Source organism: Hippoglossus hippoglossus, chromosome 17 (genome assembly GCF_009819705.1).
Source record: "Hippoglossus hippoglossus isolate fHipHip1 chromosome 17, fHipHip1.pri, whole genome shotgun sequence".
NCBI lineage: Eukaryota > Metazoa > Chordata > Actinopteri > Pleuronectiformes > Pleuronectidae > Hippoglossus > Hippoglossus hippoglossus.
The window spans coordinates 16,096,578-16,122,646 of record NC_047167.1 but is presented as its reverse complement, the minus strand read 5'-3'; the positions used below and the strand labels follow the sequence as shown (position 1 = coordinate 16,122,646).

General features: G+C 38.6%; 2 protein-coding genes and 1 long non-coding RNA gene across 9 annotated transcripts in view; 2 read left to right on the top strand and 1 right to left on the bottom strand.

The window, feature by feature from the left end:
- st18 (ST18 C2H2C-type zinc finger transcription factor) overlaps positions 1-21,761 on the top strand; it is a 41,385-nt gene extending 19,624 nt beyond the window's left edge. For 5 of the 7 annotated variants that reach the window (XM_034613200.1, XM_034613197.1, XM_034613199.1 and 2 more), the window contains 21 exons: positions 516-631; positions 2,797-2,848; positions 3,653-3,683; positions 3,822-4,009; positions 7,807-8,508; positions 9,208-9,342; positions 10,217-10,307; positions 10,405-10,497; positions 11,044-11,252; positions 11,555-11,754; positions 13,626-13,871; positions 14,786-14,895; positions 15,534-15,596; positions 15,915-15,983; positions 16,255-16,317; positions 16,814-16,894; positions 18,253-18,474; positions 18,635-18,723; positions 19,008-19,111; positions 19,220-19,366; positions 19,498-21,761. In XM_034613200.1, the coding sequence (XP_034469091.1) occupies positions 516-631; positions 2,797-2,848; positions 3,653-3,683; positions 3,822-4,009; positions 7,807-8,508; positions 9,208-9,342; positions 10,217-10,307; positions 10,405-10,497; positions 11,044-11,252; positions 11,555-11,754; positions 13,626-13,871; positions 14,786-14,895; positions 15,534-15,596; positions 15,915-15,983; positions 16,255-16,317; positions 16,814-16,894; positions 18,253-18,474; positions 18,635-18,723; positions 19,008-19,111; positions 19,220-19,366; positions 19,498-19,638 (3,152 nt within the window). In that variant the 3' untranslated portion in view covers positions 19,639-21,761. The remainder of the gene's footprint in view (positions 1-515; positions 632-2,796; positions 2,849-3,652; positions 3,684-3,821; positions 4,010-7,806; positions 8,509-9,207; positions 9,343-10,216; positions 10,308-10,404; positions 10,498-11,043; positions 11,253-11,554; positions 11,755-13,625; positions 13,872-14,785; positions 14,896-15,533; positions 15,597-15,914; positions 15,984-16,254; positions 16,318-16,813; positions 16,895-18,252; positions 18,475-18,634; positions 18,724-19,007; positions 19,112-19,219; positions 19,367-19,497) is intronic. The other 2 variants (XM_034613198.1, XM_034613201.1) reach the window with 2 other exon arrangements.
- The window catches only part of LOC117778033, a 303,640-nt gene that overhangs the window by 80,846 nt on the left and 196,725 nt on the right, over positions 1-26,069 (top strand). The window lies entirely within an intron of this gene.
- sntg1 (syntrophin, gamma 1) overlaps positions 23,258-26,069 on the bottom strand; it is a 44,161-nt gene continuing 41,349 nt past the window's right edge. Inside the window, exon 19 of the transcript XR_004616715.1 lies at positions 23,258-23,275. The gene's annotated coding sequence lies outside the window, so the exon portion shown is untranslated. The remainder of the gene's footprint in view (positions 23,276-26,069) is intronic.

The following is a 26,069-nucleotide window of genomic DNA, read 5'->3' as shown; positions in this document are numbered from 1 at the left end:
GATGACGAACCAGCTCAAATAGTAGTGAGGCTTTTTTCATATGCTAATGAGACGGAGTGAATAACCCTCCCTCATTCACTCCCTCTCCTCTCCTCCCCCCCAGTTTTGTTTTCCCGGGGAAATGCTCTGTGCTATATAATTAAGAAGATGTTGTTGTTGTTTTTTTGTTTTTTTTCAAAGCTAACAGAAATAAATAATTCCATAATAAGATCTGTGAAGTGAAGAGGCTTAACATACTCATTGTGTTCATCCTTGTTTTCCCTCTTGGATGTTTTATATTAATTAGAAACAAGCAATTTGATCTCTGTCAAGCAATCAATTTGTATTGTGCTCCTTATTCAAAGTGATGTGTTAATATGCTCTTTCCACCTTTTCTGACTGTATATTTTATCTAGAATGTAAACTTATATTATTAAAAACCATCAGAAGGCGGGTTTAAGCTAAAAGTATAAAAAGTTAGAGATTGTAAGACTGAAGTTTACATGTTTGTGTGTTTGCTGTATATTCTGTTACAGATAATGAATTACGCGATTGCCTCCTGAGAGATAGGAAGTGTGAAAGCATCAACCAGGGTGGACAGTGTGGATCTGGTCTCTCATCCTACAGAGCGTTCGGAGAACTACAGTCAAAGGTAAACAATCCCAAACAAGACTCAGGCAGAGTTTCAATTCTAAATACAAAGTAGAAAAATTACTTTTGTTAGGGACAGAAAAGTCTCCAGGGGATAAATGATTGTGTAACAGTGTTTTGGATAAGTAGCATGCTAAGTGGAGGAGTGTCACTGCTCCTTTGACCACAGTGATCCCAACTGAGATTGGTTTTAACTTATGCAAAGCTGTGGGAGGCTGACAGATAATAAACTCTTTAAAAGGTGGTGCTGAGTCTGCTTGTTCTAAAGTGATTGCTACCGTTAGGTGTCAGGATGTCTCGGCTGGATTTCTACCTGATTAAACTTTTCTTCTTAAACCACAACAGGAAGTTCAGATAGATATTTATTAGGTTTAATTTAACAATACAGTACTTTTTTAAAAAGCAAGTATGCAATGTACTGTGGATGTTTTGATCTCAAGTCTTTGTTGGTTGAATTTCAAACTGAGACAAATGGAAATCAATGACAACCCAAGATGATTGGAAAACCCATTCCCAATCTTTAACAGTATACATATATATAGAACATACTTAGTAGTGGTATTAAGTGAATATGTTTTGTAGAAAAACTCTCTGATTAAGAAAAAAACATTGAACTTCGTGGCCATATTTCTGTTTGCAAACCTTTGAAAATATTCTACCAACTAACCACCAACAATCTGATAAGAAACATTTTATTTTATTTGACCTTGAATTTATCTATTTGTTCTGCTTAGCATCACGTTTGTCATGTTGTTTTCATGCCAGAATGACCTGTTAATAAACCGGAGCATCTACCGAGGCCTTTCCTGTTGTCATGTTAGGCTTCTTGTCGTGTGAATTCGATTTTTAGACCCTGCATCGTCAGAATATCTTCGAACGACAGATCATACAAAACCGACAAAAAAAGGTTTCAGATTTCTTGCCAGGCTAAAACTTATGTAACCTGTGAAACTGGATACTGTTCTCATTGTGCTGGAAAAGAAAACAGAGCCACAGTCAGATGTACGAAACAACCTTATACCTGTTATTCATTGGTTGAACAAACATACGACTGCAACACAATTTTATCTATTCTTGTAGTATACCCTCTCGTTTTTTTGTATTTAACTCACTCTAGCAATCTATTATTATTGCAGTAATCTTTTTAATGATTAACCAGAGGAACTATGAATAGAATAAAAAAAAGTGATAAAATAGTGTTGTTTTTTATTTCTGCACAACAGGAGCAGGTCTAAATGTCAAGTAAAGAAAGAAAAAAACAACCTTGGCAATAAACGTGTGTGACTCAGTGGTGATATTTAGATAAACTGATAACATCATTTTGAACTTTGATTAACGCCCATGTTACAGACTCCGATTGCAGCACATAAGAGCAACATTTTGCCTACAGAACAACAAATTCATCCAAAATGTTGAAACATGTCTATGTGGAAGAGTGTTCCGATCTAATGAGGTACATTCGTTTTTACAGAATGTAATCTATAGTGTTTGGGAGTTGTTTGTCTCAATAGGCTGTAGTAATCAAAAGTAATGAACCTATTATGAGCAGGACCTCTGAGGGCCCGGCGTGGCATTAAGAGTGTGGCACATAAAAGGTTTATTAAAGGAAATTAAGGTCCATCACTGCCACACCTGCTCCCCTATTATAAATGTATGACAGGTCAGTGCCTTCAATCACAACAGCAAACGAGAGAGAGGAGTCATGTTTCCCATTACCAGGGAAAAGTAACAGCATATCCTATGACTCACAGATTTCACTGGCCTGTGACCACTATACGCCACCATCAGCCCGGAATAATTATGTTTAATAGGTTTTATTTGGGACCCACAAGCAACAGCCAGTGAGAGTGGATGGATTTTAGCAACTATTTTTGTCTAAACACACACAGCGAGGTGCTGTCCGTGCGTCAATATCATTATTTAGAGTCATTACGTTTTTACTCACCTTTGAAACTTTTCCCTCGAACATTATACTTTATGTGTATGAATATTATGGCTGTTTTAGGAGCTGCCAGAGATGCTGCCGTGCATACAAATTTTACGGCTGACTGGCTTTTGGGCGACTGACGAAAAATCCATTGCTATGTTTAAGCTTTTTTTTTACATTTAGAATAAAACAAATCAGTTGTGGCTCATGTGTATTTTCAATGTTTTATTTATTTACAGATGGAGTGTGATGGTGAGGAGCAAACCATGAAAACATGTAACAGTAGCACAGGTGAGTACAGCTTTTAGTTTTAGTGTAACACCACACACACATGCACACACACACACACGCACACACTTACTCCACTTACCACCATGGGTTAGGGGTATCAGTTCAACAACTCAACTTTATAACTGTCAATTTTATGTATTATCTTACCGGTCTGAAGAGCACTGCACTGCCATTTCATTATTCAGAGGGGAATAACTTCATTAAATTGGAACACTGGCTCAAATTAGTTAAGGAGTGTGCATATGTTGTGTGATTGAAAACCTCTAGACTGGATATGTCATTATGCAAGTGTGCGGGGCCTCTGAGGCTCGCCGGCTCACGTTAGAGCTATTACTACATTTGAGGAAATTCATGAAAAGTGTTATTATTGGTTGTGCTTCATGGGAGCACGGGTAGAACTTGTGAATGAGATTGATGCAGGCCTGTGGGAAAAATTGATTTAGCCTTTTAGATCATGTTGTTTGTCCCTCGGAGAACGAGCAAACTGAATGAAAAGCTTTTCAGATCAATGAAGAGACCACTTCTCCGTCCTTATGCTGATTGTACCCAATGGCATTGTAAAAGAGAAAACAATATATGGTAAAAGGCTGGATGAGGCGGTGTTAGCCCTGCTGCTATCATCCCGAAAACATTATCTCCAGAACAAATATTTGAAGAACGTTGTAAAATTTCATTAGTGATAGCCCAAAAGTGGTGAGTCACCTTGAACCTTTGATGAAGAATATATTGACAGATGCTGCTCTACTGTAGTGGAAATGTAAACATGACTTTTTTATCTGTTCTATCTTGGCCTTTATTTCACAGGGCTGGCCGACTGCATGGCTGAGACACACAGGTACAATATAAATTATGTGAACAGTTGTTCATGTTTATCTTAAAGTCTTAAATTTTTGTTGTTGAACCTCTACAATGAGCCAACTGAAGCCTCTGCTGACCCTGCTGTGCTTTTCGTCTGCTCCCCTCTTCCCTCCAGCCCATATGGGTCCATGGCGAGGAAGAGGAGTGCTCAGGAAGGGGTGCAGGGCGCCCCCGTCAACAAGAGAAAGTCCCTGCTGATGAAGCCCCGCCACTACAGCCCCAGCGAGGCATGTGAAGAGGAGAGCGAGGACCTGGCACCGCCACAGGACAAAGAAGAGCTGAGGAACATTGACACTCCAGCAGGTAAACAGATGTCCTGTTGTTTTGTCTGTTTTGATGAACAATTGACGCTGAATTTTAAAATCCCATCTGTTGCATTCATATTTCCCTCCCTCTGCCATCAGCCAGCAGCCGCAGTCATTGTGCAGTGGAAGTGAAAGACTACACTGCTGGGTCCACATTAGTTGTGTCTCACGTCCACAAATTGAAGTTTTGACAGCTGATCTGCCATGATATTTTTGGCGTGGCTTTACCCTCGTTTGATGAGGCCAGATTTCAGACCCCTCATCTGTCCTCATTCAATAGCCAGTTCAATCCCATTGAATGCATAGAATGAAAATTTGAATGGGGGAGTGCACCAGTTCACTTTGATTTAAATTAAACTTCCTCCACTCTTTTATATAGAATGGTTATTGAAGTGGCCTATTGTGAAAAACAAATGAGTTGTCAGCACCGCTTGGCTTGGCTTGGTTGTTGTTGTTTATTTTTTACAAAGATTTCCATCAACCACAGGAGGATTTCATCAACAACAGTTAAAACTGTTTATTTTCACTTATGCCACTGTCCCTTTCAATAGTGAAAATATTTTTCTTTTTTCCTAATGAATTGTATTTTGTGCATTTGGCAACAATGCTTGTGGTGTACATGTGCATTCTCACCCACTATAATCTGCACTGATTTGGTATATTTTTAACGATGTAACTAAGCAACAAACGTAATTGTCCCTTTCAAAAGCTTTTGTTGGGCCCTCTAACACAGTCTAATACATAATTAGGCATAATGTCTACAGCTCATTATAGTACACATGTGTGTAGTTAAATGGACCAGGAGAGTAGCTCACTGAATTGTGTGGATTCATTGGAAATGGAATTTATTTGTTTCCTGAGTTCATATTACATTACAATTATCTAAGTAATTCACTGTGCATCATCAGTTTTTCCTTTTGTTGTTGTGTTTTCTGGACATGTTTTTGTTTTATCACCCCACATTGATTGACTGCTGTATATATTCACCATCTGAACCTGATATTCAGGGGACGATAGCTTTAAAACAAAACAAATCCAGCCAGTGTACAAAAAAAAAAGTCTAATGAGGGTCAAATGAACACAGATAATGATAGAAACATATTCACAACATGTTTTGCTGTTATCAGATTTGGGGCCTATTTTCTGTGGGAAAATGAAAAATTGGAAAAAGTGGACCGCAGGCAGTATGAATTTTTGCAGTGGGAAGCTGGTCATATCTGCATTTTAACAAAAAGGGAGGAAAATAAGCCTCTCGTTTGGTCGAGCCACACTGTGTTCAACTCCAGCCAACTGCAGCCCTGCTGCAGAGTGCTGGTAATGGCTGTTCTGGAGTACAAACTGTTCACCTGTTCCAACACACAAACCACTGGAGGGATCCAAGTTTTTTTCCTCAATCTCTTTCCCTTTTTGCACTTGTGTGTGTGTGTGTGTATGTGTGTGTGTGTGTCTGTCTGTCTGTGTATACGTCTGTGTGCTTTTCTGACTGTATGTGGCTGTGTCAGGCCTGGGAGTCCATCTGGATGAAAAACAAAACCCTTGTTGCTTCCCTCATAAATGTAAATACATGTAACTGGCTTTAATTTTTCTTTTTCGACAGGGTTTGTCTCCAGACACCCCATTTTCAAATATTGTCCACAGCAGGGAACAGATAGAGACACATTGTAATGTTGCCTGGGAACAGTGTATTTGTCAGACATGTCAAATCCACTGCAAACAATAATGCACAAAATCATATGAAACAGTTTTTTTTTTATTAGTGCTCGATAATTTCTGTCATATTTTAAAGCTCTTTTTGCGGAGGATTAAGTTTGTGTGATGCTCCCATTAATGAGAAGAAGCTGTCTGATAATGCCTATATCTGTGTGATTTGATTCTCACAATCTATCGCTATCTATCTTCTCAGTCTATCGAATCCTACTTTGGGGGTCAGTCTGTGGTGTCCGGCCACTTAAGAGGATATAGAGTCCAGCCTGCTGAAAGTAAAAACCCTCACAGTCCAAAGCGCCTTAATCGAGTATAAGTTTCACTGGTTTTGGGGATCAAGGGAGATTTTGTTGAGTCAATCCAGATGATATCTTTCCATTGTTAATCACTGACCACGACTTAATATTATCAGTGGCGTTAATAAAGTGTTGTCTCAGATGCATTTTGAGGGATAATAACCCTAACCCTCTTTGTCTGCTCCACTGATCAGACTCTCTGCGTTTCACACAATCTTGTGGCTTTCTGGATTATTCTAAAAGATGGAAGGCCAAAGGTCAATGCTAATTCAATTATTGAGAGCACGCAGCAAAACCAGCTGGAGAAAAGAGAGATTATACAAAATGAGTGTTAAAATTTACCAGGAATCACAAATATATTTCATTAATCTGCAATAATGCATGTAGAATACACGGTATCTTATCACACCCACAAGGATTTAAAAATGTAGTACAGTAATTTATATTATATATGAAAAATATTATAACATTAGAAAAGCTTTTCTAATTTTTATTCAATTATTTTTATTTTCCTGCAACATTCTGCATTTTATTGGTTTATTGTGGGTTAATTTTTTTCATTAAAATAAAAGGATTTTTGTTTTTTGTTTGTTAAACCAGGAAATGGAGGATATTTTTCTCAACAAGATCCACATCAATCATATCAATGATTTTATTTATATTATAAAATAGCCTTTTAAAATGTACATTTCAGTGAAATTCATTCTTAATTGGTTGATAGTTATTTGAGTTAAATAAAAAATAAAAAAATGTTAATAGTGTGACAATCACACTTTTCCAAGTAAAGCTGCTCATAATTTGAAATATATTAAAATATTAAAATATATCTATAATCTAAATTGATCTTACTTGTATTACTGTGGCTATTTTTTGTCACGTTAATTTGTCAAGCTTCTCATTCCTGTTGTGCATTGTTGGCTGTTGTGCTTTTGACACTTTCATCCAACAAGTCAGTCAGTGTATGGCCGGCTCCTCCTGAACCAAGTTCTGCCACACCCACACGCTCACACACACACACACACACACGCACACGTGCGCACGCTCACACATACACACACACACACACACACACACACACACACACACACACACACACACACACACACACACACACACACACACACACACACACACACACACACACACACACACACACACACACACACACACACACCAGCAGCTCATAGAAATGTCTCTCTTTTATCATGGTGTTTGTGGTTTCCTCCATCTGTGTTTTCAAGAATCCTCTTCACTTCCCTTCTTCTAATCACTAGAAACAACAATTTTGTGTTTTTAAAATATTTTTTTTCACAGATGACAACATGTTGCTGCTTAGCTTGCATTTAAAAATACACATTACTACTTAAAAACTGATGTTCACTGTCCAGTGCGCAGTAAATCCCTCCGTAATCTTATTCCAAATCTATTCGGCGTTGTTTCTTTAATTGGAGACACAGAGGACGAAGGAAAACAACAGTGTTCCTCATCTCCAGGTTTCATGTTCCACTAGCAGAGAGAAGGGTCATGTATGTTTTCTAAAGCACTTGAAGAATTGCTTGGAAATCTCACAACCTTATGATTATCATTTCCATTTCAACATGTGTTCTTATAAATCCTCTATGATGGTTATAAAAACATGTTTTTCTGAAGATATTATTCATTGAAAAGTAATAAGGATTTGGAGAAGATTACCAAGGACTAACAATTCTTATCCTGTGTGTGACTAAGGGGTCGAAAAGAACATGTAAAACATGTGAAAACACAAAGACTAATATGTGTTTTCTTGTTGTCTTAGATGGAAACTTGAGTGCAATGAATGAAGTGGCCAACAGAAATGGCTTCCATGATGCTGCAGCAAAGTCCAACTGGTCAGAAGTTACATCCGATAGCTCTCCCCAGTGTGAGCCAGACACATCTGAACCTCTGATGGATGAGGATGAAGAGGAGCTCCTTAATAACGAAGAAGAAGACACAAGTCGAGGCAGGATGAGCGGTACATCATCGCCTCAGAGTCCAATAGGAGACTTGAGGGAAGCTGAGTGGGAGCCTCTGTCTCTGTCTGCCAGAGTGAATGGCTCAGGCTGCAGTCCCTCCCAAGCCTCAGAAGACCTGTTAGGCAGGAACGGACATGTTAAAGAAGAGCCGCATTCAGAACTAGGGGCTGCGATGGGTAGAGCGAGCATCTTTCAAGCCGAGGCTTTGAGATACAGGCCGCCCCCTACAGAGGAGGACAGCGAGGGGGAGATGGAGGTGGAGAGGCCACCTCGGCTGGACGGCTGGGCACTGGGCCTCCATGAGAGAGGCCTCGAAATGAGCCGAGGACGGGTGAACCTCAGCCTGTTGGAGCAGGCCATGGTTTTGCAGACAGAGCAAAGACAGGCCCTGCATCATGCCTACAGGGAAATGGACCGATTCCTCATGGAGCAGATGACCAACGAGAGGAGGCACCACAGGATGATGGACATGGAGAGCAGACTCAGCTATCATGGAGGAAAAGGTAACAATAAAGAGGAAAAGATGTAAAATGAAGTCTAAAGAATGAAAAGTGATCAGTACGGGAACAGACCTTTTTTTATTCAGCGTAAATCCGATCGACCACTTGTGATTTGGATGATTGGATGCTCAAAAAAACATTAAAGGAATAAAAGAAGCATCCACAGGTTTAAATCGGAAGGAGAAAATCCTCTTAAATACTAAAAACATTTTGGCAACAAGTGAAATAATAAATAAACTGACTAAAATAAAGAAGAACAAAATTTTCTGATGGAATTGCTACTACTCAGAATATTGGATTTTGATAGGAATCAACTGGATATTTAACCATGACCATAAGTCTTAAATCCTCCTAAAGTACCTCTCATGTTTCCCTCTGATTCTTCAAATGACTGCGGCTAAATGTGTAATCCTAGATGTAATCTTTCGATGGATGGGAATTAAGAAGTGAATGCTCTGTGTTGAACTGCAGCCTTAACTAAAATGACAGATTAATAGATGCATTTCGTGAAAAAAAGTGTCTGGCTTCGCATGATATTTCAATCTGTTGACTTATGTTCAATACTTATATGGGACAACAGCATTATATGCAGGATATATGTATCACATTTCTTTACGGAACACAAAGTTTGTTTATGCATCAGTATTTTGAATCTATTCTATTTTTTTTTAATTCTGAAATCTTATTGTGCTGTGTCTACAGATTCTCCCAGGACTGACAAAAAGGATATAAAGTGTCCGACCCCTGGTTGTGATGGAACCGGTCATGTCACCGGCCTTTACCCACATCACAGGAGTTTGTCAGGGTGTCCTCACAAAGTCCGAGTTCCTCCAGAGAGTAAGTCGCACCAGCGGTATAACGGATGATTAATACTCATAGAAACTGCCATTTTTAGGATTTACAATCAGCCCCAGTTATTGAAATCCTCTTAGCACGAGCCTGAAGAAAAGAAAGACCTGCTCATACGTTTAGTTCAATTCAAAGATGAGCTTGAAACTTTTCAAATAAACTTAAAGGATTTCTTTCTCTCACCCCCTCTCTCTTTCTCGTAATGTGTTGTAATGTGCGAATATTGAATTCTTCTTTCCCCCCCACACACATTGGCGATTGTTAAGTCGTTTCAATATAACTCAACAAACATTCAACATTAAACAGTAATGTTACAAAAGGAACAGAAAAAGTAATTAACTTTTTCAAAAAAGCGCATGCTCTTAGACTGGAGGCAGTATTTGCAAATCAAAGGGCTAGCTAACGCAGTATTCAAAAATAAATAGACAACTCTAACAAACTAATTGGAGAATATGTACAGAAAAGAAGTTTCTAAGGATACAGAGCGGACCTTTAACGACGCGCTTGTTTTGAAGAATATAATCAGCAGTCTTGTTACTCCACTCTTTGCACTAAGCTATTTACATTTCAGCCACATTACAGCGTTCCTCATAGTGAGAAAGCCTTTTGCTTTTTTCTGTCTGTCTCTGTAGGATCTTTGCTCTATAGTCTCTAATGTACCAACCAGTTACATAAAGCACTGTTTAATGTATGAAAATGTATTATTTTCTAAATGCACTATAAATATATATATATATATATGCATGTGTTTACCATATTATAATTTGTCAGCTTCCCTATGTTTCTTATGTTGAATTATTCTGGACATATTTCTTTTACCACAACTATCTCCTTTGCCCCCCCCCCCCCCCCCCCCCCCTAGTCCTGGCCATGCATGAGAACGTCCTCAAGTGCCCCACACCCGGGTGCACAGGAAGAGGCCATGTCAACAGCAACCGTAGCACCCACCGGAGGTACATCCACACGGGAGAGCCATTAGAAAATCTGTATACCCTGTTCATAGATGAGTTACAGTATTAGACTAATGTGTTTGATTTCCTCCCCAACCAGTCTCTCAGGCTGCCCTATCGCCGCCGCAGTGAAAGTTTCCAAACCTCAGGATGACGGCCTGAAATGCAGACAAACACCTGACCGCTCACCAAGGTATAATGCCAGATAACGTCGGGGATTTTCACTGCTCTCAGTGTGGTCACATGTGCAGAAAAAGAACTACAACAAGCGTCACACTCAGCTCTGTAGTGGACTAAAGTTGTAAACGCTGAACTGAGGTTATGCAAAAAAGTGATAAACACTATTATTGTTGAAGAGAGTGTGGGATATTTTTATTCACTGATCCCAGCAGAACGCACAGTCTATTTTCAGCTTTCCAGGCAGACATAAGCAATGGTTGCTGGTCCTGTGAGCTCCTCTCTATTAGAGATGATAAAAGAGCAGAACTCTTTGTTCCCTGTGGATATATCATGGGCAGGATGCCCACTCCTACTATATTAATTAGTCTGGCAACCTGGCTGTGGATCTACAACACTCATCAGATCCCAGACTCATGTGTACAAAAGTGCTGGCGTCCCTGAATGGTTTAAAACAATGTCTATTCTTAACTACTTCATATGAACTTGTGAGTATTCTAATTATACAGGATTTACACAATAAAATATTAAGTCCCTCTCTCTCTCTCTTTTTTTTTCGCAGAGCCATTGGCTTGATGAAGAAGTTTGAGATGAACCAGTTGAACTACAGGCTCTCTCATCCAGTAGCAGCTTTGCAAACCAGTCTCACAAAAGACATGGACAAGTACAGCAGGATCCGCTTTGATTACGCCAGCTTTGATGCACAGGTCTTCGGCAAGCAGCCTCTGACGGGGACCAACCAGGACCAGGATATGTCACATTTCCCAGATTGTAAGCTTTCTATATTTTATTCAACCTAAAACATTAGTGAAGTTAACATCTTATGGAAGATGACATTTTTTTGTCATATGTTTGCAGTATGTAGACTTAGTGTTAGCCCCCAAATGAATAATAATTTTTTTCCAGATATTATGTCTATCAGTTTGTTTTTGCTTAAGGGTTCCCTAATTTTTCAGTTCAGTGATTGTTGCCAAAATCTTAAAAAAATCAACTTAAACTTGTGTTCCTATTAAGTTTGGTAGAACACCTGGTGTCTCAGCAACCAAATTATTCACCAATTATTTGTTGTTTAGCCCCTCAGCAGTATCCTGGCTTCCTTGTTGCTCCAGGTGGCCGATTGACCACCTCTGGACAGCACAGCCCGCCGAGTCAATTCATAAAAGAAGATGGTCTCCAAGCTGAAGCTGCGACTGCCGCCATCCTTAACCTCTCCACTCACTACCGGAAGAACATGGAGGCGGTCGCCGGCCGGCCCTTGGCAACCTCCACAAAGGTAATCAAATTAGACCACTTGGAAAGGTATTTAATGTGGTCTTTTTAAAGGAACTCTGATTTGTGTATAAAAAGGGAAGACATCAAAAGACAGAATTTGGCAAAGGAAACCTGGTGTTCTGATGGCAGAAAAACAAGGAGGTTTTCACTCCATAAAGCTTTAATGTACACACGTGAAAATTCCGTGTAATCACGTCAAAAGAGGAAATACAATCAGCCTTCCTTCCCAATTACAAATACTCATCTATTTTTTTATAAAACATGTGGTATTGTATTTAGTTTTGACATCAGCTGGCATGTAAAAACCCTGAACTGTTGTCTGAAAATGCATCTTGCCCACTGCAGATGGCTGAGGATATTTTGCTTAGTTATATGATCCAGCATAGGCTGTGTGTCGACACCAGATAGTCTTAAAAAGCGTTTTAATGGATTAAGCCAATCAGCTAAAGGAGTTAACATCTGAAAAGTTTAATTCGCACAAAATCCAAACTCTTTAATGGAAATGAGCACGGCTCCAAAATCTCTTCAGCTGTCTGCGTCTCCGACCCAGCATTGTGTTCAAACTCACTCAGTGATTAATATTGATCACATTCTGTGGGTTACATACACCGTACTGTAGATGATTCAAGGTTTCCACACCTACACAGCACAGATCCTTGTCTCCCAGCTTGGTGAGCTGAGAATGTGGCCCTGTACCAGGTACCAGCCCACTGAATGAATAAAACAGTGTTAGCAAGTTAATCATCTGTTCTCATTTACAGCTTAGTTGTCTTGGAGAGACACATAAAGAACAGCTTTCCAGTCTGAAAAAGGGGGCCATATTTAGAGCGTTATATGGTGTCGCATGCTTTACCTTATCTGCATATGTATATTACACATTGAAATATCTGACACACAAAAAAAAGCACCAAAAATCGGCCCTTTAGAGAGTGAAAACAAACTGAATATACTAATTTAACAGTGCAAGAGTCTTAAATTACATCATTAATTAATTAGTAAGAGCAAAAAAAAGAACTAAATCCTTAGTTTTAGTTTTTAGCCATAAAACAAAAGTCTAAATAAATCACAAAAAGTCACCGGTGTTGTTTTGATTAGGTACACACATCATGAAACGGCTGCATAATTAAAGTGGACAGCCACATCCAATGTTCATGAAAATTATACCCTTTAATTAATCTGAAAGGCTCCCCCTTTGTTGCAAAAAAATACTGATGTATAGGCTTTAATGAAACATATGCGTTGAATAATTGGTTCCATTTATGGGAAAGGATTTCACCATTTAATGAGGTAAAACTTTTAATACCATAAAACAGCCATAAGTCATCGCGCGATTGCGTTTCAGCACAAAAAACGACAAACACATCTGTCAGCGGGGGGAAACTTATGCCACATTAAGCTTTTTAATTTTTGCTATAATAATGATGACCTAAAACCAGCAGCCCCCCCCCCCCCCCCCTCACTCGCACCCCACACCCCACCCCACCCCCAGCTGCCATCTTGGTTGTGTGTCCTAGAAAACAGATGACACAGCTGTCACTGAAAAACTACACACCAGTGATTATTTTTTTGTGTTCAGCAGAATTAACGCTGGCTTAGTTTGGTACTTTGTCTCGTGTGAGATAACCACTGTGTGTTTTATTTACTTTTTTATTTTTTCGCTGAATTTTTCCATGTTTATAAAGACATTTCAAATGAAACATAGCGTTGCTGTCACATCAATCAGGCATCGCAATGTTTTATTCAAAAATACTAACAGATTGATTTGACAATTTAATAATTTGTTTTCACGCGCTACACATACAAGACATATTTTATTTACTCTCCCGCAACATGATGTTATCAATTGAAAGATGAAATCATTTTTGTCTTTAGGACATGCTAATAGAAGTGGATGAAAATGGCACCTTGGACTTGAGCATGAAGAAATGTAAAGAGAGTGCGAACGCCCAGACGAAGCCACCTTCAGACGACCCGCTGTCTCCCCCCGAGTCCACTGTGGCCAAAGGCGGCAGCGTGCTCATCAGCCCCGCCTTCTACCAGCCGCTGTGTGAGAGGGACAGCTGGGAGAGCCCCATCCCCGTCAACTTCAGCAAAGTGCATGTTTTACAGGAGAGAGAGGTAAAAAAAAACTAAACAGCAACTGACACTTTAAATCTAATTAAAAAATGTAAGATGATCATTGAGCACATGAGGGAGGTGGAGGAGGAGACTTGAGGGCCTCTGGTTTTACACTTATCAGTTTGAATTCACGTCACTAAACAAACACATTTCAATTACAGAGCTCAAATAAAACAATGAGACTGAGCATCACATTCATAGAATGGAAGTAAAAGACGGTGTGTGTGTATATAACAGTTTCATAGGTTTCCAGGTCAGCAAGGCCCGGGTCAGAAATATTGAGGTCAAGTCCTCCAACCTCCCACCTTTTTAAAGTCTCTAAAAATCATTAATTAAATCATTTGGATTTTTCATATTCTAATTATTCAGCTGTGGAAACATATTATCTACACATTAAATTCAAGGAATTCCTTATCATGTTTTAAAATTACATAGTTCTTTCAAGGAAACATAGTAAGGACGTTTTATCTAGTCTCCAGACATCATTTGCCTGAATGAGGCTCAATCTGGGCTGCAAAGGTTTTTTTCTTTTCTTCATTTAACAAGTGCAATTTGTTTGTAGTTGATATCAGGAGTTTTCCCATTGACCTGCTTTTAAATCACACAACATCTGGTGACTGCACAGACTTGTCTGTGGAAAAAAAAGAGGAAATCCATACGTCATGGCCATACATCATAAATACTATGTGGATTAAGTATGACTTTAAATGGATGTATGATTTACTACAGTATAAGTATCCTTAAGCGTAATCTCTTTGCCTTGCTCTCTAACCCACAGGGCTTTTGTTTTAAGAGTATTATACCCTGGTTTTCATTAATTATTCACTTTTAGGTCATTGCAGATTGTTTTCAGGTTTGATATTTTGGAGAGTCTTAGTCACTTTTTTTCTCCTTTATCTCATCTTTGTCCGCAGGAAGATTACGATCAGGTCTCCTTGGAGGACCAGCACTATCTAGGAGACGGCAGCATGTTAAGCCCCAAAACCAAGCTGCTATTACGAGACTCAAAGAAAGAGCTTTTGAGGTATGTTGCGTCTAAGACTGAAAGTTCTCGAGGCACATTTATTCAGTCAGCTGTGCATAATGCGAGCTTCCCTTTCAGTCGGCAGATGGTCAGTATCAAAGATTAAAAAAAAGAAAAAAAAACTGTAACTCCAAACCATACCTTTGTGTAAATTGGACAGCTTTGATACAAGTGAGTCAAAACACACAAATGAAACTCTGTGTGTTACATATGATTGCACCTGGTATGTCTACAGGTTCATGTGGAGAAGAAATTTGAAATTTGAAAGTGAGTTTTCTCCCTGTATGTCCCGTACAAGCTTACAACTCTTGATTCTTGTAGTAATAGAGTGCATGCTCTGCTGGGTCTCCTCTTGAGAATCACACCACGAGAAAAAAGTAGGAATCCTCTAGTTTCCGCAGCACAGCACCCCCCCCCCCCCCCCCCCCCCCCCCGATTTTCCTCAGTGACACTCAGAAACAAAGATACAAAATAATAATTTTCTACTAAACTTCCCGCTGTACTAACTCTTTTATTTTATTATCTTTTAATGCCCATGAAAAGGTTCTCAGTGTAAAAGAAAAGATTCAGTTCAAGCTTTGCAAAGTCTGTGGGAAGTGGAGTAATCTGTGTATTAAATGCTTTGTGCTCTCCTGCAGCTGTCCGACCCCAGGCTGTGACGGCAGCGGCCATGTGACGGGGAATTATGCATCACATCGGAGGTACTGAAATTAATTACACTCTTATTAGCACCAGCCATAGCAGATATATAGACAAGGGAAACTGTGCTGATTGTTTAACTGTGTTGATTGTTCCAGTTGAAAATGTGTCACATAGCTTGTGTTCTTAGATTTCATGTCATTGCTTTTCCACACTGGTGACTGGAAAAAGCTTCTATTTTTTTTCACAAGGAGGCAGTGGAATTGTGTTTTTTAAATATTTTTGTATAAATATGCGTTGAGACATTGTATTGAGATTATTTAATTCGGCTGTGATCAAAGAGTGCATTAAAATGACTGTTAGCTCCTTATCCTCTCTAGTGTGTCTGGATGTCCCCTGGCTGACAAAACACTCAAATCACTGATGGCAGCCAACTCTCAGGAACTAAAGTACGTGTTTTGAAAACTGCTATAGGATTTTTCACGTTAAACTAGGCAGCTTGTTTTTTTTTGCCTTAGCGAAGGTCTGCTGAGTTCAATGCTTTCCTTTCCTCTCCTCTCCTCTCCTCTCCTTTCCCTCTTTCAAATCTCTCCATACTCCACATGAAGTTGTTTGCTATTTGCACTCTCTCTCTGCATATTAGCATGAATCCTTCGCTCCGCTCTGCTCGCAGTCTTTTGCTGTAAAAAGCACCTGGTCTCTGTGTCTCTCAACCTGCAGGTGCCCAACACCTGGTTGTGATGGATCTGGACATGTGACTGGGAACTATGCTTCGCACAGAAGGTAACGGAGGAAAAAAAGCCACCGCAACTGAGCATGAAATACATTTTGTCAGATGTATGACATTCAAACAGATGGTGAAATTCTCACTTTATATTGCAAACATGTTGCACTTTTTGAGTTCTTGTTTTTTTACTCATTTTGTTGGCTGCATTTTCTATCTATGTGTCTATGTCACATAGCTTGCATCCATATAGATTTCATGTCATTTCTCTTCCACACTGGTAACAGGAAAAAGATTATTTCTCACGAGGAGGAAGTGTTTTCAAATCATTTTGATACATTGATACGTTGTGTTAGCGTTATTCAATTTGTCTATCTATCTCTCTATATTTTATATTATAGCTTTTCCATCTATTTTTGTTCCATCTATTTTTATAAATTCAGATTTGGTTAAACACACAAAATTTAAATTCCACAAGCTACTGCCTGTAGGATTTGAGCCTTTGTTTAGATTTCCCTTCATGTTAACCGATTGTATTTATCCGACCATTCCTAGCTTGTCAGGATGTCCACGTGCCAGAAAAGGAGGTTTGAAGCTCACACCAAACAAGGATGACAAAGATGAGCCAGAGCTTAAGTAAGATTTTTTTTTTTCCTCATCCTGTGCTGTCGCTGTCATGTTTTTGTGTTTCAAAAATAAAACAAGAAACATTGTTGAAAATGCGTCATGCATTTATGCCGGGGGGGGCATTATACCTGCAGGCCATTAAGTTAAACAAAGAAAATAATACTTCTCTTGTCATAACATTAGTGAATTATTTTCTAAGGATTAGCAGTGTGGTTTTGTGGGATTTTTTTTCAGCGGTTTTTATATTTTTGCTATTTTCTGAATGGAATATCTGGCTTATCACTCTTCACCGAGAGCTTTCTTTGTAATTATAGGGAACTAAGAAAATGTTGAATGGCCTGCTCTGATGGCATTGCACTCATTTGCAGCTTAATCACTGCTGCCTGTGAAAGTGTTATTGGAAAAAATATAATGTAATTGATTTGCAGTTTAAATCCAAAGTCAGATATATGAGCCCTTGTTTACTTATACATCTGGACACTGATTTTTCTTTTTAATTACTAATGCAAGGGCACGAGCTTAGGAATTAGACTGGAATAGATCTCATACACATTAAGAGAGAATGGGAGAGACAGGGGGAGGGTAGTCCCTAGATTATTGTAAACAGTGGGCCATATGGCATGCCTCCATTGTCCTGGTGCCTTGCATCAAGCTTCATACCTGTGGTAGATGTAAGTAATGGGACCGGTGTTGTTTTGTCCTCTAAGTGCTGCTGTGCTGTCGAGTAACAAAATGCTGAAACAGGCTTTTTGCAGCAGCACTCTGCAGCGCCGCGTGCCATTTGTATCATCTCAGGTGACCTTTCACCTTTATCAATAAGGGAAAGGGTGAGCCACCTCCAAATTACATTCTTTCGCATGAGGGGATACATGACAATTATCTGTAATTCATGTCACTCCATTACTGACCTGCAGAAAACAGACCTGAAAACACAACTGACAAACTCAGTGATATTCAGCGCCAGTTGTGCTTATGTTTTTTCAAGCGCAGATATCAGTCACCTGCGAATCCATGCACGGAACGCCGCGTTCGTTCGGACTCAAGTTTCCGTGGATTAGTAACTTGTAGTTAATGTGATTATTTGAGTCCATTTGTAGTTTTGGCGACTTCATTTTTAATCAGCATTTGGCTGCGGATTAATCAACGTAATGGTTAACAAATCTTCCGGTCTAGTTATTGAAAGAGAGATTTTGTAATAATCTCAGTGAATGATTTAGTTTCGTGTTTTTGCAGTTGAACAATAAAGTGGTTGCTATTTTGTGACGTTAAATGTTTCAGAAATAGAAATTGCGTACATGTTTCCTGTGTGACTCAGTCCCGTGTGCAGGTTTACAACATGTGCAACTCTTTGCTGGTTTCTCTGGTAGGTGTCCAGTTATTGGATGTGACGGACAGGGCCATATATCGGGAAAATACACATCCCACCGCAGTGCAGGCAGTTGTCCACTCGCTGCCAAAAGACAGAAGGAGTCGTCCATCAACGGGCTGCCCTTTGCCTGGAAGGCCAATAAACAGGAACTGCCCCATTGTCCCTTGCCTGGCTGCAACGGCCTTGGACATGCCAATAATGTGTTTGCCACTCACAGAAGGTGAGGTCGCCTGTCCTCCATTTTATCTCTAAACAATGCTGCTGGTGGACATGTTGCTTTCTTACAATGGCACCTTGTTTACCCCCAGTCCCAGTCTCTGTGATGAAGTTTGCTGATGTTTTTGCACCTAAACTGACGTATTTGTGTCCGGCTGAATTAGCTTGTCAGGTTGCCCACTGAACGCACAGAGCATCAAGAAAAAACACTCCGAAGAAGAGATGATGACTATCAAACTGAAAGCCAGCAGTGGTAAGCTATACTCAGACGTAGAGTGTGGTATGAAAATATAAGTATTTAACAGTTAAATGAAGGGAGAATAAAACAATATCAATAATTAAAGCAATGTAATTTTTATCAATAGCAATATAACAAAGGTTGACTATATATCGATATATTGCTTATACATTGTACAAGCACAATGAGAAAGGTGTTACACATTATGGATCAACCTCAGATTTGTAAAATGTTTACAATATCAACAATAACATGAATATTTGCAGTTTGAACATGATAAATTCTCTGTTTTGACTCAGGCGTTGAAGACACAGACGACGTTCAGCATTTGGATCATGAAATAGAGGAACTGAATGAGTCCAACATGAAGATAGAAGCAGACATGATGCAACTCCAAACCCAGGTAAGTCTTTACTCCCACAAGTTCTTTCCGGGGACGGGGCAGCTCGAGATCTTTGCTCGCTCAGTTTGACAAGCGTCTTTATGTTTTTTTTGTCTTTGTACACGAAAGCAGATCTCGTCCATGGAGTGTAACCTGAAGACAATTGAGGAGGAGAACAAGATGATCGAACAGCACAACGACAGCCTTCTGAAGGAGCTCGCTTGCCTTAGCCAAGCTCTCATAAACAGTCTAACTGACATTCAGCTGCCTCAAATGGTACAGTAAGCCTCAACCACAGACTCCACCACAACTCATTATATCTAACCTGTCCTGGAAGAAATCTTGTATGAATTGTCTTTTGTCTGTTGTGCTGTTGTCACTAATAGTTCGACATGTTTGTGTTGCAGGGACCCATCAGTGAGCATAATTTTGAAGCCTATGTGAACACATTAACTGATATGTACAACAACTCGGAGCATGAATACTCTCCGGAGTGCAAGGCCCTCTTGGATAATATCAAACAGGCTATTAAGGGCATCCATGTTTAAGCTGTGGAGCTACCGCGAGGTTCCTTCGACTTGGGATAATGGCACTAGATAGCTCCATTTCACTGAAGAGTGCTGGCTTGGCTGCATGTGCAAGACGAGGCTTTTGGAAATGCGTTTGGCATTTCCCGGTAAATACACTGCACTGAGAAAATGACCAGCCGGATCTGTAATGCTTTTACTGTTTCTGCATTCACTTGATAGGTTTACCCTGGTGAGATTCTTACCCCTCTTGCACTTAATTATTTTGTATGGTTTGCTTGATTTTAATCTGTATGTGTTCATGTCATTATTATATTATCGCTATTTATTATTATTATTATTATATTTGTTCATCAGTGTATTTATTTCCTCTATTTTTATTTATTTCTTGAATTGTAAATGATTAATATCTGAGAAATCTGTTTTACTTTCTGCACATTGTAAATTACATAGAAGCACATTCCAATTTCATGGCATACTTTCGCCATCTAGTGTTGAAAAACGTATATTATTATTATTATCATTATTATTATTATCAGACCATAAGTTGGATCTCCCTTCAAAGTTTAAAAAAAAAACTACCAAAATATCTAAGCATCAATATTTTTAAGCATTGCTTTTGCTTTCTTTATTGGAAACTGAATGTATGGGGAGACATAGTGAACACTGAGGTCAAAAAATAAATAAAAATGCAATGTACCTTTTCCTTCACAACAAGTAACAGTTGAATGCAACCAGGAAGTGACACTGAGCAAACATGCAACACCCCTCAGTGACCTGAATGTCCGATTCAGCTTCGCATAGCGGGCCACGACCGGACAGAAACAAAAATCAAAAATCCACTTTGTCAAGATGTCTTTCTTTAAAAAAAAAAAAAAAAAAGTATAGATATTAAACTGCCTTCTGTGCACACACGTGGGAGTGTGCATATAGTATGTGCCTAAATGTATATGAATCCATAAAAATATATGAGTACTATGTTTTGTGGTAGGACAGTATTACGTGGATGGTGTCTAATTTATTATACAGTACAATTATTTTCATAGAAGGAGACGTTCCTGATGACTGTTTAACTACCGTCTCAGTAGCTGTAATCTCAGAATTATCTTTTCAAGTATCCCGACTGAGATTGAGAAGTCTGGTGTTGATCTGAACTTTTTTGCGAGCAAGGAGAGGGAGAAAAAAGGAAGGAGTGAATTTTCAAAAAAAAGGAATTTTTAAAAATACATCTGCTCCTGTTTTATCTTAAACTGCTTACAAGCCTTAACATTTCAACCACTCTCACAGTTTGAATATCCCTTGGGATATTGCTTGGGGCAGATCTGAAAAGTAGCTGTTTCCAAAACCAGGCCGACCACCACAAGTCACACAAATTCAATCATTAAACGCAAAAAGAGAAAGAAAAAAAAGAAAAGAGAAATGAAAACAGAGACACGTGATAGTTGATGGCTAATCAGTTGTTTGTTTGCATCGATTGCACTTTTGTATTTCCATGATTTATTGTTTTGAGCTCACCACACTGCCCTTGACTTCACCAACAAGAGAGAGACGGGACGCTGTAGTCGTTACATGTGTCTTAATTTACCTTGAGGCTAATCCCAAGAAAATAATAATAACGGTAATTCATTTGAGCAATACATTGTTTCATTTCTGCAAGAGGAAGTCAAAGACATGTAGCCTGCGACAGTTCAAAGAAAAAAAAAATGTAACAGCAAATGAGCCAAATTACAGGAGAAAAAAAAAACAAGACCCTATTTTATCCAAATACTCGATATGTTTTAAAGAATTTTAATCTTTTAAAAACTGAATCTCGTTCTTTAAAACTAACAATCCTTTATTTATAATTTATTCTATTTAATTCCTATACCACACATTGTTTGCTCAGGAAGTTCTGTGAATGATATTTATTTTTCCCCGTTAGTATTTGGTGTTTTGTAATGTGAAATGCTTTTTTGTGGAACGATATTAGTATGATATGAAATTGTATTGTATTTCTTTTCTTTTACATTCAAATGTAATGCTTTGTTTTTCATTTGGAGTAGTTTGTAAATTGAAACTTCCTATTACTTTTACTCTTTCATAATAAACAGATATGCGCTGTGTTGTACAGTTTGTGTATGGTAGAAATAAACTTTTCAAATGGTTGTGTGGTTTCTCAAATGTATCTGACTCCAGTTATCAACTTTCCTTAGGCATTAGTACCACCCAGTGGTGAATAGTAGGCACTGCACCCAAAACAACAGGGGGCAGTGTTGCTCAGACACTTGAAGCTCAACACCAGGAAGTGTTTGCAAGTAGAAATTTTAATAAGTGATGTACTGCAATGACACATATAAAAGCAAAAAAAGTCTCAAAGATTATTTGAATAAATAAATATCTTGCAAACAACAATCTTATTCAAAGTGTTCAGTTTAGTTTAGTCTAAGTATTCAATGTTTCCTGATCAGTTCACCTGATGATTGTTTCCTCAATTCACTGATTGATAAATTTAGTCTGAAAATGTCACAATGGTGAAAAATGTAGAATCCAGTTTATTTAAGCCCAGATGTGACGCCTTTCCATCGCTTGTTGTCTCTTAGTATCGAGACCAGTTTATATTTTCACTGAAAAATCACCACATTTCCGAACGTAGAGCTAAAAATATTAGTGAATTTCAAGATGAAAAATAACACAAACTATCAATCAGTTATCAAATTAGTTGCAGCCAATCAACAAATGAATTACTTGACGAACTCACTTCTCTCAACTCAGTTTTACAGATTTTTGATGCGATAACTTAGACAACCGGTCGTAGCAGAGAAGATTATTCTGCTATAAAAACAATAACACAAGAAAAAAACTAATAGATATTCAAAGAGGATATCAGTGCTGTTCAGAAACCAATGAAAAACTGATTAATGATTTAAGATGTAAACAAAAGGCTAAACAGGTGTGGTACAGAAATAGTTATGTCAATATATATTAACAGGAAGAAACCAATTCTAAACATGGATACCTCATGATTCAAGAGTGAAACAGACTATTCAATGGAATAGAATCTTTATCCTGTTCCTATTGTTGGCAGTAATGTGACATCTAATGATTTTAAGCTGCACAAAATGATAATGTTTAAATAGGTTTTTAAAAAATCTATTTAAGTTTTTCATGCCAAATAAAAATCCTCAGGTTCCAGCTTCTCAGATGTTTTCTAGATATCGTTTTTGTTGTGGACAAGACATTTAAAGACTCAACAGGCAATTTCCACTTTTCTGACATTTCACAGACCAAATTGATGATATGAGAAAAATAAATCTCAACAGTTATTAAAAATTATTGATAATTCCAGTGCTTCGCAGATGCTGGTGAACGTTGCACAAACAGAACATAATCAAATGCATGTATCTATCAAGTATTTATTTACAGAGAGAAGTGGGAGATAAGAGTAAATTACAGTCAAAGTCCAGATGAAACAAAAGCTGATTGTGTATAACTTTAAACCGAGGTTGGATGTGTGGTGTGTAGTAACAAACGCACTATTGAGAATCTGACACTCAATCCACCACATACATTTTCGCTGTCACCACCCAGGCCCCCTGTAATGTATATGGGCTGTGTGTGTATAATGTGAGAGTGTTACAGATATATAGGGTAACTTGATGGTCACACACACACACACACACTCTGGAGGGATGTGACCTCAGCTCACCCTGCTGAAGTAAACAGTCTGTTCACAACCATCTGATAAAGCCCCGAGGAGGGAAATGTTTGCTTTCATGGAAATAACAGAAGAAGCAAATCCAGGATCCTGGTGAATGTGATGTCATGACGTACTTTTGAAATAGTCATATATACTTTATTAGGGCGCTAGCTGAGGACGCTGTTTTCAAGTTCTCATTATAATGACATTAGGAGGAATTATACATAATAGCAGCGATGTTTTTTGATTCACTTGCTTCAAATTTGACTATTTGTACACAGAACTTATAATTATTAATTCAAGCAAACCTGAATTAACTCAGTGTTTCTCCAATATAATTGAATTCAGAAGGCAGAATATTAAGTGGGGAGATAAAATCATCTTGCAATGGAGGAGTTCAATGAATACAAATAATTAAGGTTGTGTGAAATCAAAAATGTATCAGGTTAAAATTTGCTTTGGCCATGAAAGACCCCTGGCCTCTGTATTCCTGAATCCTGACTGTGGCTCCTCGTTCTGTAATTATGACGTTCTGCTAAGAAAAAGGTCAGAGAGGAGATGCTGATCTTGTTTGATTCAATAGTCAGGCTCCTTGAGGCCGTGAGTGACATGACTAATGAACCTGGACGAGTGGAGATTCAGTTACAAGAGAGACTTGAATGACCCCAAATTAAACTCTCTGCATTCCCGTGTGTTTTGTTCTAATAATAGTTTTTTTTCAATACCGGTGTAACAGGCCATAGTATACCCCCAGTCCGGACTATACCTGGGGTTAAAGGGGCCTAGGCTAGATTATACCCCGGGTATATTATGGCCTAGGCCAATTCATACCCCTCAGGCCAGATTATACCCCCATGATATCAGTAGTGTTGAGTGATATACACAAGAATTACTTAATTTTTCAACATTTTATTGGGGGTTCAGCTTTGTCAGGTAAGTTAAGTGAGAAAGCTAACTGACTTAAATCTTAAAACTCTAAAACATAGACTTTTATTACTTCAACCAGAAAAACTGAAAAAATATTAGACTTCCACAAAGATCAAAGATTACTACGTCCTGAAACTTCAACTTCTAAGACTAGCAAGTCCTCGCTACAATATAAATGTTCAAAGTTAAACACTGATAACAACATCAAAACAGTTTATCTCCTGGGGTATACTCTGGCCTGGAGGGGTATAGTATGGCCTAGGCTATTTTACACCCCCGGGTATAGTTTGGCCTAGGACAGTTTATCCCCGGGGTATACTCAGGCCTGGGCCAAAGTATACCCAGGTTTAATCTGGGCGGGGGTTAATTTGGCCTGTTACACCGGTATGTGTTAAACAACTTAGACGACAACCTGCAGGAGAAGTGTTCTGCCACTTGTAAAAGAAAAAGTGAAATCAACTTATTCCACTATCACTGATCCAGAGGAAAAAGTTTGGATTAGAGCTAATGCTAATCGAATCTCCTTTCTTGGAATGAAGACGACAATCAGGTTAGGCTGACAGTTGTGTCTCTAAAACACTTTGATGGCCTGAGTGACGACGGAAACAGAACAACTGCTGCTTTGGTTTTGTCAATTTTCTAAATGTTCTTGAATGGAATGCGTATTCTTCACATAAAAATCGATAGAAGGCTACAAAACAAGAATGGCTCTTAGTAGAGAGGGTACCTCCGCCTTAGGTTCAATGAATGTGCAATTACATTTATCACATTTATAGAAATGAGTCCCCTTCAACATGGCAGATTTTTCTTTTATCAACATCCATGAATTATCAAATGGGAAATCAAGGAAAATATTGAAAAATGCCCTCTCTCGCAATGTTAAAGAAAGAGAAAAATAACAAAACCTGGATCCGCCCCCTGACTCCATTATGCATCCTTCCACCGAGTTCCATGATAATCTGTCAAGTGGTTTCTGTGTAATCATGATAACAAACAAACACACGGGGTTGGAAACACAACCTCCTTGGTGGAGGTGAAGAAAGAGGAGGTGATGTGAGGTCCCTGGAACCTTGGCTCTGTGCGCTAGAGAGCGGCCATGAATCCTTCCTTATTAAACCTGATGGTCTATTCCCACACTTCCAGGGCAGAGCAGGGCAGAGCAGGCTAAATTTAGGCCTTTCCTTAAGGGAACTGTGTAAGAGGAGAGGGTGGTTCCAGTTTTCCAGGATCATCCCAGGTTCATAGACTCACTTATTATCACAGACACATTACGATTCTGTTCTTGTTAAGTTTTAATCAGTATTTAGGGTGTGTTGATTTGTTAAGCTGCCAGTGACTGGTTAATTAGACACAAACACAGATGGAGGGCATCATTAAGTATGATTCCAATTCAAATAGGTGGAAAACATGCATCAAACTGGACAGTAATGAAATGAATAAACAAACGGCAGTAAAATTAATCATAGATTCATTATTTTTGTGTTAGCTAACAAGAACATCTCTTTAGATAGATAGATACAGTATGTTTACTCAAATACTGTATTTACGTGCATATTTGAGGTGCTTGTACTAGTTGTGCTATTGTTTTAAAGTACTTCATACATCTTTTACTGTATAGGTATACAGTACTTTGCTGATAAAGGTCAAACTTACAATAAGGATTCAGAATATAATCTATTAAATGCAACTATAACCAACAGTTCAGAGGTAGTCCAAACTGAACCTATAACACTAAGATAGATAGACAGACATACAGACAGACAGATATATATATATACAGTATATAGATAGTCTGATAGTCAGATAGACAGATAGATGAATAGATAGATAGATAAATAGATGGATAGAC